This window comes from Lepidochelys olivacea (genome assembly GCF_965140295.1).
Source record: "Lepidochelys olivacea isolate rLepOli2 genome assembly, chromosome: 11".
Taxonomy (NCBI): Eukaryota; Metazoa; Chordata; order Testudines; family Cheloniidae; genus Lepidochelys; species Lepidochelys olivacea.
The window spans coordinates 63,919,407-63,939,918 of NC_140421.1; the positions used below are offsets into that span (position 1 = coordinate 63,919,407).

General features: G+C 43.6%; 1 protein-coding gene across 1 annotated transcript in view; it reads right to left on the reverse strand.

The window, feature by feature from the left end:
- Nucleotides 1-2,105: 2,105 nt before the first annotated feature.
- PLEKHM3 (pleckstrin homology domain containing M3) overlaps nt 2,106-20,512 on the reverse strand; it is a 125,836-nt gene continuing 107,429 nt past the window's right edge. The window contains exon 8 of the mRNA XM_084643322.1: nt 2,106-3,701. Coding sequence (XP_084499448.1) covers nt 3,524-3,701 — 178 coding nt within the window. The 3' untranslated portion in view covers nt 2,106-3,523. The remainder of the gene's footprint in view (nt 3,702-20,512) is intronic.

The window sequence follows — 20,512 nt, forward strand, 5'->3', positions numbered from 1 at the left end:
GTCTAAGGAGCCAGGCAGAACGGGCAACGAATTGTTCTCCTGGATCAATGGCCAATAGCTATGTTGCTACAGCAGAGACTACAGAGAAACCCCCCTTCTCTCCAAAACAAAGACATCCCTGGATTGGGAGATTTTGTTGGAAATCATTCATCATCACAGATTGCTTCCTGTGTAGACAAGGGGTTGTTGCAGAAAATCGGCCCCTTTTCAGTGGATGCCAGCGTACACTTAGTAGAGGAACAGTTTTGTTTTTTTACTAATAGAATTTTAAAGTTATGCTTTTGCCTTGTGGTGCTGAAAGTTAATACGGACCCAATTCTACTCCTCCCGTAGTCAGGACTGGATGCTTCATTGTGCTTCATCAGTGAGTCTGCTGGAAGGACACAACCTCTGATGCACTTTGCTAGGCATGCTGACATAGAACTGGGTTTAACTCCTTATGGAGAAACGAGCAAGACCTCCCCAGAGAAGAAAGCTTCTTCCACACTACGAGAAGTCAAGTCTATCATTCCCCTGGTGCGAATGTGGCTCCATTCCAGGAACTGGCTCCCTTCTAACACTGCTGTACGACAGCACTTCACATAAACCTTTGGTATTGGCAGCAGCTCTTACTCAATGTGATGTGCGAGTGTAGTTTGCTGTCGGGGTGATGGCAGCCGCTCCAGATCTGCTCTTTACATCAGACTTGCTATTCCATTTTGCTGTACATCTTGAAGTTAAGAGGCCAAGTTCTGCTCTCAGTAATACTCTTGTCAATCCAGAATAAGTCCAATGGGACTATGCCAGAATTTGGCCCAAAATATCCAGCAAAGCACTGGCACATTTCGGATGTTGCACATGTCAAATAAGTTAACATATGAAGTCTGAAAAGCGACTCTGCTCTCATACAGCGTGTGCAAATGCACTCGAATGCCTGGCAGCGAAACATCACTGTAAATGATCATGTGTTCTAATGGGTTATGCTCTGGAAACAGCGACTGGCATTTTTTGCGTGACCTGCCCTTAGGTCTGAAATTAATTCAGAATTGCACCAGCCACATCAGGTTCACTTCCGGGCTGGTGGCTTTGTCCCATGACTGGTCTAATGGAGACACGCAGAAAACACGCTGGGGGGCCGGATTGTTTGTGTAGCCATTTCCTGTTTGTGTGACTGTAATTCCAGAATATCTCCCCAAGTGTTTGCATTTGTGCGTGAGCACGAAATGATGGAGCAGGGAATTCTTCTCGGAGGAGCCAGGCAGGATTCCCCCGGAGCACGCTCTAGGAATCATATTGGAAAGCAAAGCATTTCATGTATAGTCCATTGAGCTGGGAGGAGGGGTCATGCAGTGGGAAGGATGCGTGGCTCATTTTCAGAGAGCAAGTACACTAAACAAGGGAATCTCTATGCTTCCCTTGGCCAAACCCAATTCACTACGTGGTCGGGCAACCAGGCAGCATTATCTTCATTAAAATGAAAACCAACCAAAAGCTATGGAAGCATAGTTACCCCCCAACACACCCCACCAATCCTAAGCTTTTCCAAATGAACACGTATATGGATAATAGATGTTTATTCATTTGACAAAGCTCAGGTTCAGCTATTTCCCCACCCTCCAAAGGTTGGGAAACAGAAACACCGGTGTTTGAATAGACGAGAGGATACATTTTTAGCCTGCCAACCACTTCCTATAAGTATTATACCCCCTTCTCTTTTATTTATACCATTCCAGCGATTAATGCAAAGTTCTGATGATAAGGGCTCTGGTTGCTCCCTTAAATACAACAGCTACCATACGAGGTTTCTAGGCCAGGCACAGAGACCACTCTAGCTATAGGGATGCTTGGCAGCTGCCCAGGGCAGCAGATTTCAGGGCAGCTTCCCCTCTGTCATAAGTTCAGTGGCGCTGTGATCCCGTGGGCCAGGTTGCAATGCCACTCGCTCATATTTGGCCCTGCCATCCCTCCATCAGGATGGAGGTGCAGCTGAGTCAAACCTGAGTGGCAGGGAGGAGGGAAGCTCACTGGCTAGGCGATTATCTAAGAAGCATAGGTTGGTGGCCTGCCATTTAGCAAACCTGCTAGAGAGGAGCGATAAATAAATACACATGCACACAAAAAGTCTGTAAACTTTTCTCCTGACACTGTACTTGCTTTCTGTAAATATACACATGAGTACATATGTATGTAATATACATACTGTTGTAGAGATCGGAGAAAAACTTAAGATACTTAATGGATTCAAGTGAAGACGATCTCAAAGACTCACTGGGGTGAAAGACATTGTCAGTGGTGAAACATACACGTTTTCCCAATCAAATCGATCACACATTCTCTTTGCACAGAAGACATGACTTACTGTGTTTCATGTTTCCCCATATTCCAGGTATGTGGGGCAGAATACACTTCCGAGAATTGCCCTTTCCCTTGGTAAGTTCCTACTGAAGTACCAAAGTCCCCCTGGACCTGCATAATGCTGCCAGGGGCCAGTGCAGCACACAAAATGCACAAGAAGGGTACAGGAAAAAGATTAAATATGTTTCATGATTAGGGAAATTTTGCGTGTGCACACGCACACACACACACACACATATTAAACGCAGAAGAGATCTTTTCCTGTAGCTCTAGCAGATTCAGGTAAGGGAAGCATGTTTATCACTCCTATGGATAAAGCACTGCTCATTAATATAAGGTGATCTAAAAAACAAAATGATCTGGTGGTTTAAAATGGCTATGAATGTGAATGGAACACGGATTTGAACTAACATCCCATGAACAGAGGCCCACGTAGACAGCAGCAGCAGGCAGAAGGTGATGCTCCAATAACAGGGCAAGAATGGTATTGCCACCCTAGCCAAAAACAGCAATCAGTCCTCTGTTGATCTTATAGTATTCTGCTGGGATGGCTATAAATATAGACACACCCCTAAAGGAATTCTTGTTCTTACGCTTGAAAACATCCTGAACAAAATCTGACATGAAAAGCTCTTTTTTCTTTGGGTGGAGGGAAAAAAAAAGCCCAAAGCCATTAGAAAAATGATCCATGCATCTGCATCAGATGAAACAGGTGGGCATGATACCATTGCTACTTTCTCAGTCCCTGAAAAACACTTCACCAGGGCCTCAGCCAAGACTAATAAAAATAATAGACTTAAATAAGCAGCTGATTCACTGTTTCTGACCGAACAACAACAAAAATAACAGCGATGTGGTTGTGGCAGGAAATCGTTTCTGCCTTGAGGAAAATCTTCTCCTGAGGTGGAAAACAAAAGGTTGATAATTAATGAGCTTGACCGAAAACATTTCAAGCAAGCCACATTTTTCATGAGATCTAGTGGTTCAACTTCACTGCAAAATGCAATTTGGCTGTTGACATTCTAAAGCCATCCAGGTTTCACGGCTCTTTTGGCCAGTGCTAAGCGATAATCAGGATAAGGTCAGGCAAAGTCTTTGCAATCAGGTCGCTGCCTGAATAGCTAAGAAGCTGCTTGAATTGGTGACTGTAGAAGAGGATCTCTTCCTGTCAGCCAGTGCCTAAGAGAAGTCATGTGTTCTGGTAGGACAGCTCGAACATGGTGCAAGACTCTTCCAGGCTCTCGTCCATATTCAGTCTCCTCCAGAAGGACTTCTGCTTCTTCTGCAGCTCTTTGCGCACACACCTGGGACACGGGACAGACTTCACTTTGCACTCAGAGTGGAAGACAGCGCCACAGCTCTCACACCTGCAAACACCAATTAGTTCTGTTAATGAAAGACACATGATGACCAATTGCATGCAACTGATTAGAACAGGAGATGTGGACAGCAAACGCTTGCTGGGAAAGTTCTGGTAGCTTAGGCCTTTCCTCACATCTAAGTCTTGCAGATTTTTTTTCTGCTTCACATCCCTAAGACTCAACCTTTCCTATCCACCCACATAGCTCAGACTCTTGTCCAGGCTCTCATCATCTCATGTCTCGAACACTGCAACCTCCTGGTCTCTGGCCTTGACAAATGCAATCTTTTCCCACTCAGGGCCATTCATGGTTATTTTTCTAGCCCATTGCTTTGACCACATCACCTCTCTCTTTACATTCTTTCACTCGCTCCCTCTTCATCATATCAAACACAAGCTACTTGTCTACATTTTCAAGGCCCTTCCTGACCTCTCTCTCATTCAGTAGGGAAAGGTCAACTCCTGGTTCCGATTGGCCCTTTACACCAGCTTCCATTGTCCACTTGTCCAACAAGCACCTTTGTGCTTTCTCCCATGCTGCCCTGCATGCTTGGGAGGAGCTCCCCGTAAACATCTGCTTTTCCTTCAGTTTCCTGCTCACGGCTCTCCTTTGTCGTGGTGCCTACACACAACTTGACAATAGTTAGGCTGTGGTGTGCTGAGAGCACAGCCTGTCATGCTGACCAATATGGTCTCATTGTTTCCTTGTGCTCCCCCGTCTGTCTGTATCCACCTGTTGTCTCTTGTCTAATGCTGAGATTACAGGCTCTTTGGGGCAGGCCCGTCTTTCTGTTCTGTGTCTGTCCAGCAAAAGAGAGTCTTGGTCCATGACTAGAGCTATGATAATACAAATAAATAATAATGAAAGAATGAATAAATAATAATAATAATAATAGGAAGCAAAAGTACACAGTACACACGGGTCAAGATTCTCAGCTGCTGTAAAAAACGGATGCAGATCTATTGAAATCAAAGAACCCATCTATATCTGCTGAAGATCTGCCCTAGGATTTCTGCTCCGTTAATATTAATTATTACCATGATGAGTGTTCATCTTGTTAAGTGTCAACGCCAAGGCTCATTAGGGAATAGGTATATTTATCTGTTATAGAGAGATTGTGTTCTCCCATTGCTCTTTTATAAAACGCAAGTTTTCTGCTTTAGTTTGCATGCTCGAAGTGATTGTCTCCACTTCTGCTAATGCATATTTCAGAGCTTGGAACAATGGAATTATGACATTTTCTCACTGGAATTCCACTGCAGTGGCCAGCTGTTCTGCGAAGAATAAAACTGCTGTCCACTTCTACCACAGAAGAAAACTAAGATATTCAACCAAGTACAAAGGGAACACAGAAAGTTATTGGGTGTTATTCTTCAGCCTGCGTTATGCAGCAGCTCAGACTACAGGATTGTAATGGTCCCTTCTGGTCTCACCCTCCATTACAACAGTGTTTTTCTCTTTTTAAATTTAGAAGACTCCATCCTTCCAGCAAAATGAGTGGTCTGTTATTTAACCATTCAGAGACAATGACATCAACACACTAATTCTGAATTAGGTACTGCTGTGCAGTATGTTAATGTAAGAGCCGTGTAACATTACAATAATTATGGAGAGCTAAGCAATTTTAAATTCTCATCTTTTCAGTGCAAATAGCCAGCTGCAGGGACGAACACGTCATGGGCTTGGTAGCTGCAGCTTTGTAGCCAAATAAGAAAAGGGATAGAGATAAATAATTTTAGATGAAGTGGGTGTATTAAATAATGAAGACAAGAACACAATATGAGTCCTTAAGGAAATTCATTTTTTAAATGTAGAGGTGTGGTCAGTTTTCATGATTTCACCACAAATCTTGTGATATCTGGTGTTTTCTTTAATCCCCAGCTGCTGGAGGCAGGTGATTGTGTGGGAGTCTCAGGTTTCATGTGAAAAGGAGTAAGTTTCTAATCCCCAAGATTGTGGAGAAAAGCTTGAAAATGGGAAGCGTGTGGTACCCTAATGGCTGAGAAACCAGGAGGCAAATAAGAAAAAAACATACATTTATTTAAAAACAAGCCAATCAGATGGTTTTTAGAGCCAGCTCATGATTTCTGAATAATGGGGTTGGCACCACTGGGGGAAGTCCAGGCACAAATAGCCATTTCCTCCTGTGCTTCAGCTCCTGACTGCACTTTAAACCGTGGGTATAAAGCTTTGTCCAACTTTCACCTGCCACATGGCTGGGAAGAGGACCAGGGAAGACTTACAGGGGCACATCCTCATCTGGTGTAAATTGTCAGTTTCCCTTATGTCAATGGAGCTACAACAATTTACACCAGATGAGGATGTGCCCCACGCTCCCGCTAAGGATGATGTTACCTTGTCCCAAGATCCGCCTCTCTTACTCTCTGAGAGAGAGAGAATTACAACCCGTATCCAACAAAGCACTTAAGCTTGATGTCCCATTGACTTCAGTGGGAGTTCTCACATGCTTCAAGTTAGGCATGTGCTTTTGCTGGATAGGGTCATGTACACATGCATGCATACACACACTTATATTACACATCTGCACAGATACAAATGAATGAGAGAGAGAGAGAGAGAGAGAGAGAGAAAACAGCCACGCCCTTTAAAACTTTAAATAACTCCAAACTGACACTAATGGTGATTTTATCAAGCTAATTCTCCCTGGTTAGTCAGTGATTTACAATTCTCTGGAAGTTGCTAGAGGCTAATGATTGATGATGAGTGTAATTTTGTCTTCATTCAGTGCCACTCCCTTCCCCCTCTTGATAATTCTCCCCAGCACTCGGGGAAGTGACAAAACTTATCAGGCACTGCTGTTGAAATGGATGCCTGCCGGATTACAGAGGAGCCGACCGCACCTGCTCTTGCTATCCAAAGGTCATTAACGGAGGGGGGGGGGGAAAAGGATTACAGATTTCAAAATTAAAACAAATTCATTTGTCAAATGCTTCGTAACTCAGCAATATGCTCAGATGAGGATCATTTGTGAAATTAACAAACAGCTCTTAGTTCCCCCAAAAACAGGGTGGAAAGAAATTTCTTGTTACTCTGATTTATTATTTGGACTGCGGCAACCCCAGACCAGGGCCCCACTGTGTTAGTATGGCACAACCACGATCTAGAAAGATGGTCCCTGGCCCGAAGAGCTCACTGCACTTATTTGGGAGCATGAGCGGCAGTCACATAATCCACGTCCAGGACTATTGGTCTTCTCTTTGATCCCTAAGGACCCCAAAGTCCTTCACAAATTGCTCTGTTTGCTCCCCCAATGATGCCAACCTTGAGAGCCCATTTCTCAGCTTCTCTCACAAATGCACCTGTGCTTTCTGCCCCAACAGCAGGCTGAGCAAACAACACTGTACTCAGAAGAACTCTTATTTAGTGCAGGCAAACATGGCTGCCCACGGCCACGCCGGCTCCGTGCAGGAGCAGGGCTAGAGGATGCTTCTGTTTGCCTCCAATGCATATGCCAATTTAGCACTGCCACAGAAACTCTTGGGACACCGACTGGGGCTGATGCTGAGTTCGCACTGCAGTGATGTAAAAGAGTTACTCCACCGAAAGCGAGTGAGTTCCCTAGGGCAAAACAGCTGAGAGATCAGAATTGGGCCCACTGTACCTTAGAATACAAAAGATGATTGGGGGGAGGGGGGGATAGCTCAGTGGTTTGAGCATTGGCCTGCTAAACCCAGGGTTGTGAGTTCAATCCTTGAGGGGGCCATTTAGGGATCTGGGGCAAAAACTGGTCCTGCTTTGAGCAGGGGGTTGGACTAGATGACCTCCTGAGGTCCCTTCCAACCCTGAGATTCTATGATTCTATGATTTTCAGCAGCCCAGAGTACCAAGCCATATATGCAAATGAAAGTAACCTACCAATATCAACTGACTGACCACACTTCAGCTCACTAGGAAAGATGTTCCAGCCATGACAGAAAAGTCATTCCCTGTGGGAATACTTCAGGCACATTGCTTCTTCCCTCATACTGAAATCTAATTTACCAGCATACATCAAAAACATGAATGGCTGCTGGGCTTAAAACTCCCAGCCAAGTGATTCCTCTTGACAATGTTTTCGTGAGACCATCTCCTGGCATACAGAATTTGGAGAACGTACGGGTACGGATTTGTCAATAGATACACATTTGTATTTAACAATTAGAACATCTTTCTACCTTCTCCAAGTCCATGAGGCAGAGACCTAAGACCAGGAATCATTAATAAAGTGCTTGTGGGTTGTTTCCCATAATTGGTTAATGTAATTTTGGGTTTGCAGGTGCTCCTGATCACACTTGGCCCAGAGCACACTACTAAACGTGGCAGCCTGTATCCCGAGAGATTCGCAATGCTCTGAAACATCAGCCCTGCTTTACACACCGCGCATTGACACCACAGCCAATTCTGTACTAATTTCTAAGCTGTACTGTTCACTGTTAAAGGCAATCAATGATTGAGGCGTTGTCTAGTGCAAGGAACCGTTGCAGCCGTATTTATTGTCTCTTTCTAGCTGTGATACTACAAATATCCGTGATTCCCATGGTGTGGGAGCTTTCACATAATGTTAAAATTCAGGAAAATATAGCAGCCAGTGAAATGGCTCAGCGACCTGCATAAGCAAGTGCCCCACAACTTGAACACCATCTAGTAACTGACGGGGACAGCAGCTCAACAGTGAACCAAGAGTGAGCCGTGAACTTGAACTGAACTCTGAAAGTCAAACCTAACTTATACATATCAGAAGCTACCAACTGTAACATCTCAGCAATTAAACTTTCAAATACAGCTCACATCCTGGCTACAACATAACCTAAAATTTGGATTAATGAAACAAAATTTCCCTCTTCCCTCTCCCTGTACGCCCCTCCAGCCCAACCCCCATCTCGCCAGCATACAGATATGACTGGAATCTGGATCCGCTGCAGCTGTATTTTGTAAGGGCAACACGCAGCACCTGTGTTAGAAAGAGAGGGCGTTTCTCATACGCATCTGAAACAACACCCCCTTTACAAACCACCCTCAATTATATATTATATGCTCCTCTCCTCAGATGCTTTTGTAGTGCCTTGGACAAATACAACAGGCCTTGTTGGGATCCACAAAAAGTAAACAACAAGAGAGACGTGTTGCTTTGAAGAAGACAGAATAGAAGAACAAAATCAGACTTCTATGCAAGCCATTCTGGGTACATGCCTAAGAGTCAGAGACTCAGTGAGTCTCTCTCCCTGGGGGTCAATTTTTCTGCTCGTGGTCAGTCAGTTATTTTATATTCCTGGGGGATTTGGGCTCAACTCTCATCCTAAGGGATCTTCTGCAATGTTGGAGCCTTGAGCAGTCCCTTCATACACCCTTGGAGAACCGCATCACGGCTACCCCTCCCTTCTCGCAGAAGAGTGAATGCGACTTCGCAGACTATACTGCTCTTTATGCAACCCACTGAGGTTGATGCTGACTGCCAAGGAACAAAAACACTCCCTCTTCCCCGGGAGTAGCATGCACTGCCTGCTTCTGCAGTGGGGCAAGAGAACAGCACCAGAAATCAAATTCAGGTCTCCCTCGGGGTCATAAATATCAATACATCAGGCCTGCCCTGATTTTTTCTCAGTTCTTGCTGGGCAAATATTAAAAGGGTTTCAGGAATAACATGCTGCCCTTTGCATCTTTAGATGAACTGATGTTCCCTGGAACAAAATTCCAATAACTTAGTCCTGAAAGAACTGCTACGGTGATCATGTGACCGAACAAAATGCAAGGAAGTCATTACAGGGCTGTTAGCTCAGTCTCACTGTGTCCAAGCATTACAGCGCATAGATGCCTGCATCTTGAAATCAGATCCACACAGGTGGACAGAGCCAACCGACCTCAAGGCAGCTCCTTGCAGGTGTTAGGTCAACCCGCACAAGTCTGATTGCAAGAATCTGGGCCTGTAACAGGGATTTGCAAAGATGCTGGCCAATGCTATGAACGCTTGGCTATTCCTTACTAATCATGGCACTACCCTACTACAAGTGGTACACAGAACTTCTATCCTTTCTTACACAGAACTTCTAGGAGGGGGACTACATATTCTCCCACCATTACGTAACATTTACTTGGTGCGGTGAAATGTTCTGATGGTATTTGCTGCAATGGCCAGAGACACAAAATAATTGATTTAAACGTAACATGGCTCCTTTGGTTCCTAACGCAATGTTTGTAACATTAGTGGAGTTTACAGTCATAAGGTAATTTTAGCATAATTTTTTGTTACTGAATTTTCATTGGTTGTGACGTGCTCTAACATTTTGCCTTATCTCAACATAATACGCACAGATGTTTTTTAACAGGTATCATTTTCACTTGGACACCATCATGTTATCTTTATGTATTAGCACTGATGCCATCCTGTCAGTCAAGTTAGTACCAGCAGGGGTTGTGTTTTGATCTGTCTTCACCTTGTGACAGATGGGTGCCTGAGTTTTGACTCCATGCTATGGCTATCAGTAAATGCAATCACCATCATTTGGTGGTGGGCATCAGAGGGTACAACATAGACTAGTCAAAATCGTCTCATTTTGTTGATGGTGCCAACAATTTGAATCAGCAGAATCTACACAATGAACATTAAAAATAGCTTGGTAAACCTTGCTGCAAGGTTCTTCGTCAAAAAGAGAATGCCGTCCATCAATCTAAGGCTGTTCAATTTCTCTCCAATTTCCTTGGTGTTCCTACTCTTCCCAATCCAGGTTTCCAAAAGTCTTTGCCAGCCTGGAAGTGACTTTTGTTGACATAAGCCTACACTTTCTCCATACCCACAACTGAGGTCAGATTTTCATGCGTGTTCAACTCCCAACGTGCCAAGGAAGCTCTTTTGAAAATCTCTTCACTTGCTTGGGTGCCCCGATGGGACTGAGCACTTCTGAAAATTTGGCCTACGGTGTCTTTGGGGAGATTTTCAAAGGCACAAATGGCAGCGAAGCACCTAACTCTCAGTGACCCCCACCTGAGTACACCCCTACCTGACCCTCTGGCTACGTACACGAGTGGCTAGCTCATGCCGCTGTGGACACACTGCTATTTTTAGGCACAAAGCTTGAGCAGTTCTAATGCAGGTACATCTACAGAAGCTGGGAATCACACCTCCCATCTCAAATGTAGATGTGCCCATAGCCTCTAAACTCTCCTTTTCAAATCTGAACATTATGGCTGTTTCTAGATGCATATTTCAAGATTCTCACATATGCCTGTTCTACTGTTTTTGTTTTCCAGTGCTCCTATTTCCATAGAAACAAAGTATGTTTTTCAGTCCACAAAAGACCATCTGCAACAGTTTGCTGCACTTGGTTGTCTGTTCCTTAACCTTACTCGTTGTCATAGGTGATCCATACTTGAGATATTATTTCTGAATCCTGATTCCTTTCATGGTTGAAGGCCATAAGTCCCTGCATCTTTTGTGAGAGTTCTGGATACTACTGACAATAAGCTTATGAGTCTGTAGTTATTCAGGCCTTTCATGTTTCCTTTGTTATGAATGATGTCGTAATGTTCCACATTAATAATGATACCTTCCTATTCTGCAAATATCTTTTGAAGGACTTGAGTATGTATTATGTTGTTTTCATACTGACTCTCAACCTTTTAAGAGGGCATCTAAAATAGCTTCATCTCCTTCTGGTGCTTTATCTCCTTTCATGCTCTTTTATGGCCTATTCCGTGTCTGTCGAAACTTCAGGGTATTTTATGATTTAGGCATATTTTCTTCTGGGTTGCCGGTTTGCATCGGTGTATAGTACCACTGAGAATTAGCATGTTCTCTACATAATCTTTGTTCCATTACGAAGTATAACAGAGAAGGAGCAAAATCCCCAAATCAAAACCAGAGAATTGTTATGCACCATATTGGTACTCTTATTATTTATTATTACATATTGCCCCCCGGGTCACATTAAAAGAACAATAAGATGGCAAAGCCAAGCTCTCAAAAGTTAGGAAATACCAGAATTAAGGTTGCTTGTGCAGCCTTAATTTAGCCCCCTTGTGCGTACGCATTATGATACAGCCTTTAATCACATGATCACATATTATTTTTTCCATGGGATCCCTGCTCATTCAGCCTAAAGAACACGAAAATGTAATAATAGGAAATTGTTTTCAACTTTCTTTCGCCGATGTCACATGTATTCGTTCAGCAGAGCTCTGATTAAAATAATCCTAGACAGGCACGAGTTTTTATTACTATTTATTCTTTGCGTTACAGAAATGTCTAGATCAGCGTTTCTCAAACTGGGGGTCCTGCCCCAAAAAGGAGTCTCAAGACAGTTGTGCGTGGGGGGGGTGTCACGAGATGGAAGGGTGGCAATACCGTACTTTCTGCACTGCTGCGGGTGGCGGCGCTGCCTTCAAAGCCGGGCGACTGGAGAGCGGCAGCTGCTGGCCGGGCGCCCAGCTCTGAAGGCAGAGCCGCCGCCAGCAGCAGCGCAGAAGTCAGGGTGGCCTGGTATAGTATTACTGTACTCCACCGTCCAGCAGTGTCCTTTATTTGGAAACTTGAAATATGGTCACCCTACTTTGCAGTTTTTTAAAGGCTTCACTGCCTTTGACTGCAGGAATAATGATTACATGCTTTATTTAGGGCTCCTTTGAGTATGTATAGTAATTTGCTATCACTTTTTTTGGGGGGGGTGGGAGGGAATCATCACAGCCTGAAATATTTTCAAAGGGGGGCCCAGCAAAAAAAAGTTTGAGAACCCCTGTGCTGTGCAAACATACAGAGACAGTCCTTGCCTCAAAGAGCTTATAAATTAAGTGCACAAGCCGGACAAAGGGTGGGTGAAATGAAGTATTATTATCCCCATTTTACAGATGCTATGGGGAAATGAAGAGAGTCGCTCAAGGTGACATAGGAAGCCTGTGGCAGAGATGGGAAATGAACTCAGACCTCCTGAGTATCATCACTCCAGTGCCTAGTGACAAGACCACCCTTTCTCTCATGTAATTCTATCAGCTGATTTTTATTTTGTCATACAAAGAACAATCTACTCTGTGCCAGATCTTGAAATCCCTTACTCAGATGAGTAATCCCTTGAAATCAATGGGACTCCGTGTGTGAGTTAGAGATTGCAGGATTGGGCCCTCTCTCATCCAGAACCCTGTAGGTGAAATTCACACAGAGACAGGGAGTGAAAGCAAGAGAATGTGGACAATTCATTGTATTTTCTAAACGGTGCCCTATGTGTATTTTGCATCTAGCATACTCAGGTTTATAGCTGTAGCCCAGCTATGGAAAAACCCACGTATCTAAACACTGCAGCTTAAACGAGCCTTGACTAGAGAAGACAACCAATGTGTAATCTTGTTCTGGGTGTGTGCGTGCGTGTGTGGGCAAGCTGTCTGCACCGCTCAACTGCGGGTAACACATGGGCACCCTGCAAAACTCTCAGAGAGGTTAACAGAACCGAAAGAAAAGGCAACAGACTAGTTTGCATTCACTTTCAAAACAAAACAGCCCCCAAAGGCAATGAATGCCTGAAGCACATGTGCAGCAACATTGTTACAGTTGCCTAGGAACCAGTCCAAGACGCATGCTGGAGAGGAAAATGGGCTCTAATACAGTAAATGAATGGAAGAGACTTGGCACTGATATGGACACAGGTTTTCCCTTGCATGAGGCGCTTGGCAGAATAGTGCCCTCCTCCCTTTGCTTTTGGCGACACTCTTACTCTCTTAACCAGGCAGCTTGACATGGACAGGAGAAAAATTTTTATGCATTGTTTGAAAACTTCATGTCCAAATACAGTACTTCAGACCTGCTTTAAAAATTATGCATCTGCTATGTAGATTACAGCATGTAAGGAATAGAATATCTGGACCTAAGCACCCAGTCTAGGTTATTAAGCCTATGCCCAGATATCATATTCTGGAATTTCCCACACTAAATACAGATTGCAGTGCAACAAATTGTAATTATGGCCCTCGTTAGTATACACACAATCATCAAATGAGGGCTGCTCTTAGTATGTTAATGCTTCCTGCTTATAGATAATATTCTAGGTTGAATGCACTCTGAGGCTAAAGAACAGTACAAACAACTACTTAATCCTCAAACCATCCCATGTGAGGTAGGCAATTGTTATCCCAGTTTGATAGTTGCAGAAACTGAAGAAAAGAGCTAGCAATGTGTGACCAGCAATGTGTATTCACTGAACAGTTTACTTTGATAACAGTTTACTCTGACAGCAAACCTAAAGCACAGATGCATGCTGGCCAGGTCTGAAACCCATGGAACATGTGAATAAACCAAATTAAATAGAGCCTGATTCTGCTACTCCTACATTGGTATAAGCTGTTGTGATAGTACCTAGGGGATCTAACCCAAATGTGCAAGGTGCCGTGCAAACACAGAACACAGACAGTCTCTACAGAGAGTTTACAATCTAATTATAAGACGAAAGAAAAACAGTGGATATAGCAAACACACGAGCGCTCCCTTTGATTTCTATAGGAGCACTGGCATGGCAAGGTTCTACTCAACATTAGAATAGCAGAACTGGGATCCATGTCAGTACGATTTACTCACCTGTACAAGTGGTGCTGGATCAGGCTCAAATTTATGTAGCACACAATATATTGTAGTTTAAAATTAGCATTTGGAGCCAAATACGAAGACAAACACTGGGGCTGATTCTGATCTAGCTTGAACCAGGGACAATCTATAAGACTTCACTAGAATTACTGCTGATTTACACCACAGCAAGTGATTTACTCCACTGGGCCTGATTGCAACACCCTGCTGTTCCCCGCTGGCAATGTTGTACAGCCACTCTGCACAGCTGAAAACTACCATGCAGGGTGCAAAGCTACAGAGAATCATGCCTGCTGCGTGCCTGGGCATAATCAGCTAAAAACCAACATTCACTTCAGAGTCTCCTATGACAGTGGGCTCAACAGCAGGGAAAGCACTTTGCTTTAACAAGCTGATGTTTCTGAATGACAGTTGTGTTGATCTACTGAATTAATGGTATTTATTAACATATAACAACAGGCTCAAGCAAAGTAGGTAATGTAAAGAAATTCTGCAGCTCTGAGGGCTATTTCTTCCGTTGCTCTTGGTTAAGGCAGCAAGCCTGTCTTTAACTTCCCGTTAATTATGTCTACATTTAATGCCGTTGGGTTTCCAGGGTGTTTTATGTCCCACTCATCTATTTATATTTCCAGATTTGCACTCAACAGGGAGCTTTAAGGGGTAAGCATCAGTCACAGCAGGATTCTGTAGGTCTACAATTGAGGATGAGAGTAATGTGACAAATTTGGGGGTCAGACCTAGTGCACAGGAAACCCGAAAAGTGACATTGAAAATTTATTTACAAAAATTAAAAATGTAGAGCCAGTCCCTCGGCTAGTGTCAGCAGGCGAAGAGCCACTGTAGTCAAAAACCAGAAGAAAAAGCACACAACCTTTATTATGCATAAAATATAATCTCATAATTTTTTAAGGGCAACATGATGATGCGTGAGCCCTTGGGGCTGGTGGTACTGCCAGCAGGGAGATGGGGAAGATTTAAAGAGAGCGGAGCTGCTAGGATGATGGAGTTTCCCCAACTGCAAACTGGGGAGAATGGTAAAGACCTCCTTTGTAAAGTTCTTAAAGATCTGAGGCTGATCTATGGTTATGTCCGAGCTAGGAGTTATTATTATTATTTGGTCAGAGGGGGGGTGTTTTCTGGGAAGCAGGGAGAGATGAATTGGGTGCATGGCCTGAGGAGTGGCTCTGCACTGGGGGAAGGAGAGTGGGGGAAGATCTGCGACGGGAGGTAGAAAGGTAAGTGGTATTTGATCTCGGAAAGAAGAGAGATCAGGGATGCAGATCAAGTCGCAGAAGGGAGTAGGAAGGGAGATGGGCACCATGTTCAGGCAGGAGGGAGGTGCAGCCAGGAGGTGGTGCTGAACTTAAATGATGGTGTGGAACAAAATTGTGGTGAAGCCACGTCCCTGTTACCCTTACTACATCCCTGTACACCTGACTCTGGGCCTGACCCTTCACACATGGCCATGAGTACCACGGCTTATGTGAGTAGTTCCACTGAGTTAGATGGGTGGAGCACCCAAATGCCTGAGTGTTTGTAGGACTGGGCCCAATGTCTGTTTTATGCAGGACACGTCTAGCCAAGATAATTTTGTTAGTAAAGAAGGTCTAGGTAAAAATGAAAGGTAGCAGTCAGAACCGAGACTCTCAAATCTACCTTTTAAATGAATGCTTCTTCAAAATACAATGCTTGTTAGGAAAGTCACTGTGTTACGTAGGCCTAGGTAACTATTCAACCTTTTTCCAGTTGCATATTCCAATTACATAGTTACGGTTCAACTCTGCAAAGACACCAAAACCAAAGCTTGGTCCACAAGATTTTGAGCAGATATGACAGATGCACATGGGGTCAGATTGTCAAAAGGACTCAGTTCCCATTTAGGTATCTAGATAAAGGTCACCGTTTAAAAAAAAAACAGGGCTCAACACTCTGCAGTCGACGTGCCACTTAGGGCCAGATTTTCGACAGATCAGCAGTTGGTACGCTGACCTGTTTGGAAAATCTAGCCCTTCTGGAAGTACTCTCTGCGATGCCTTTTAGTATCTGTACTCAGCATAGATCTTTGATATTCCCACAAAGGCTCAAATGCATTTTTCTCCAATGGCAGTGCAGCCATAACACAATACAGCCACGATCTTGCAAAGAATTACAGGTGTATTTAACTTTATGGACTGTGACTAGTCCCACTGACTTCTGTAAAACAAGGTGTACAGTTAGGAACATGCATAAGTCTTTGCAGGAATGTGGCTTAAGCTTACAGTGGCATCTACAGTGGTTGATACAACACTGCTATTTTAAACCTAAGTTTTTATGTTTTTACCTTAAAACTTTATGCCTTACCTGACATTGGGAGAACATTAACTTTGCAAAGTTAGAACAGTTTAACCTTGACATAACAGAACCACTCTCAACAGTTCTAAAATAGAGATACAAAAACACATTTCACCAAAATACGAAGTCATCCAACAAGTGAGTGACTTGGCCTGCTGAATGCAAGGAGACTACTCACAGGAGTAAAATCATTCATGTAAGTAAGTGTTGGCAAGATCAGGACCTTATTCACTGGGTAGCATTAAACTTAACCTTAAACACAAGACATAACATTTTATCTAAGTAGAAAGAGAGAAAACCCTTACAAAGGATAATCCTACTCACGGTGAGAAGTGACTTACTTTGGGTGAAGTCCTAATAAAACTACTTATGGAGTAAGGTGCAACTCAACTTAAGGGTGGCAGAATCGGACACAAATTAACCATTTCATTCAATTTCTGAATCAATGAAATTTTCCCAGGTAATTCATGAGATTTACAGCCCTGATGTTTTAAAAGGTTGTTCTGGGTCGTAATACAAATAAGCACAATAAGTTATTATAGACAATTTTACATCCACAAGGATGTTATGTTTTCATTTCTGATTTATTTATTTTATTTTATTTCAGGATGAAGAGAAATAAACTTTCCACCACAGAGCTGAGTAAGCAATAGCAGATTATATCCATGTATAGTGACCAGGTACTGACAAAACAGAGGACAACTCTGAAAACCCATTTACAATCAGGGATATTAAAGCCTACTTTGAGACATTTTGGTCAATAAATTAACAACCTAATAGGAGATGATCAGTTGTTTAGTTGGGGTTTTTTTTTTTTTTTTTGCACTAAACTTAAGTCTGGAATAAATTTTAACTCCAAGCAATAAAAGAGAAGGCAGATCCTGAGCTGGCGTAAATTGTAATAGCTTCAGTCAAGCCAATGGTACTATGACTAAATTTATACCAGCTGAGGATCTCGCCCCCGGAGTTTAAAATGACTGATTGGGCTTTCAATACATTTCTAATTATTTAAAGGACTCCCAAAGGAAGCAGAGTCTATGAAGTTTAGAAAGATCCTTGATGAGCACTTACTTAAATAAAGAAAGGATAGCTATTGAGGAGGGGAACCAGCACAGGGAAATCAAACGTAAATTGAAAGAGGCTTCCAATATGACTGGCCAATTTGTATTTTGCTGCTTCTGGACTATGGCCTATTTACATTCTGCACAGGATGGCTGCCTCCCAAGAGAAGCCACAGAAAGGAAATACCCTTAAAAAGCTTATAACTTTGTAAGTCCTCCCCTCCAGCACAGCTAAGACAGCAAACTGTTGTTCTGTATTGTTGAACCGGATGTCAGAAGACTGCCAAGCACGGCCCACAGACCTGCTAATTAAGTGAACTGATTGTGTTTGTTTTGGAACCATTTGCCAACAAAGGAATGTGTCATGCTGATTAGTGAGAGGAGGGTATGTAATATATGTGTATTCAAACCCAGATGAGTGCATAATCCAGGTATTCACTCTGTTTGCTCAAGGACTGACAAAAATGAACGGTGAGCAAACAAGCGGAGCAAAGAGAAACACCAGTCCTTTAAAAGGGGTCCCTTGTGCTTCCCCCTTTCTTTCTTAGATACCTCTGTCTAAACAAGGGCCCATCCTTCACAAATTCCAACTCAAAACAAAGGAGAATATTTTGGAATGAGACTTTCCTCTGCCTCAGCTGACATGAGACTCTGCATACGTTTACGGCCCTCGAAAGCTGAAGTCTAGCTGGGTCTGAAAAGGCCGGATCAGTGGTTCTCAACCAGGGGTACGTGTGCCCCTGGGGGTACGCAGAGGTCTTCCAGGGGGTACATCAGCTCATCTAGATATTTGCCTAGTTTTAGAACAGGCTATATAAAAAGCACTACTAAAGTCAGTACAAACTACAGTTTCATACCATGACCTGTTTATACTGCTCTGTATACTATATACTAAAATGTAAGCACAATAGTTATATTCCAATTGATTTATTGTATAATTCTGTGGTAAAAATTCAAACGTCAGCAATTTTTTGGTAATAATGTGGGGTGACGCTTTTGTATTTTTATGTCTGATGCTGTCAGCAAGTAGTTTTAGGGGGATGAAACTTGGGGGTACGCAAGACAGAGCAGACCCCTGAATGGGCTGCAGCAGTCTGGAAGGTTGGGACTCACTGAGCTAGACTAGGGGGTCTCAACCTTTTTCTTTCTGAGGCCCCCACAACATGCTATAGAAACTCCACGGCCCAGCTGTGCCACAACGGCTGTTTTTCTGCATATAAGAGCATAGGTGCCAGGACGAGGATGCAGCCGCATCCCCTGGCTTGAAGTGGCTTCCATCATATACAGGGTTCAATGGCTCTCACCTCCACTATACAAATTGTTCCACCCCCACTGTATAAAACCCAGAGCCGGCATTAGGGGGCAGAAAGCAGGGCAATTGTCCGGGTCCCCATGCCACATGGGGCCCTGCGAAGCTAAGTTGCTCAGGTTTCGGCTCCAGCCCTGGAGAGCGGGGCTCGGGGCAGTGGGATTTCGGCTTTCTGCTCTGGGCTCCAGTGGCTCCGCTTGGGGGACCCCCCTGAAACCTGCTTGTGGCCCCCAGGGGGCCTCAGACCCCGCGTTGAGAACTGCGGAGCGAGATGACAGCTGTTACTCTGGTCCCTCCAAAGTGTGTGAGCTATTTAGTAGGAAGCAGAAAGGCCAGGCTGTGGCAAAAACAACTCCATACCCAAATCAGGACACACAAACTCACTTTGCCTTTCAACCATTTAATGAAGGGGTCACTGAACAAAGAACAACTTATTTTTGCCATCAACTGCAGATCAGTTTATTACTTGTTTTCTACCCTAAATTTAATAAAAAGAAGCTAAAACAATACTAAGGTCCAAATTCTGTTCTGGGTTACACCAGTGCAATCCCATTGATTTCAGTGGGTATGTGCTGGGACAGCTGAGAGCAGAATTTGGTCCTCTGGGACACTGGTGACCACGTTTTCAGCCAGCCCCAAATACTTCCTTTTCTTCCACATGCCACTGATGATGGCCGCAAAAGTTGCCATGCGCCTCTTTCTGAACGTGAAGAATCCAGTTCAATTTGCTAGTAAAACCAGTTGCATACTCAAAAACCGACAAGCAACACCAAAGAAAATTAGGCTTCTGAGTTAAAGCTGCCATTCTCTTCTTATCTTCACATCTATAGCATGGCACCAAAGAGTCTAGATGATCATAGGTACCATGAGTTGCAACACTTGGGGGCAAGAATATGAGAAAATGAGTGAATCCCAGAAAAGTGCAACTGAAAGTGAAAACTGCAACTGAAACCTAATTATAGTCTTGTGAACCTTGTAACAGAACATCTAAGTTACAAATCTAAGGGCTTGTCTCCACTTACCAGTGGATTGACATTGCGGCGATCGATCCACCAGGGGTTGATTTAGAGGGTCTAGTTAAGACCCGCTAAATCAACCGCTGATCACTCTCCCATCGACTCCGTACTCCACCGGAACGAGAAGCATAAGGTAAGTCAATGGGAGAGTTTCTCCCGTCAACCCAGCGCAGTGTAGACACCGCAGCAAGTTGACCTAAGCAACGTCGACTCCAGCTACTTTATTCACGTAGCTGGAATTGCATAATATATATCGACTTAACCCCGTAGAATAGACCTGCCCTAAATTTGCACCAATAGTTGTTTAAGAGGCCTGTTGTTTTATATTCCAGTAAAAAGTACAGCACAAGTCATGTCTTCAGGTTTAGATGAGTAAGAGCATCCAAGTTCTCTGAATCTTGTTCTGGTTTTCTCTTCTCACAGGTATAGTTTATTCTGTGTATTGTAACTATTTCTATCTATCTGTGTAGGTCCTTATATTATGCCTATCACCATGATGAGAGGCTAGATCAGCAATCTTTGTCATGTGTGTCAGACAGTGG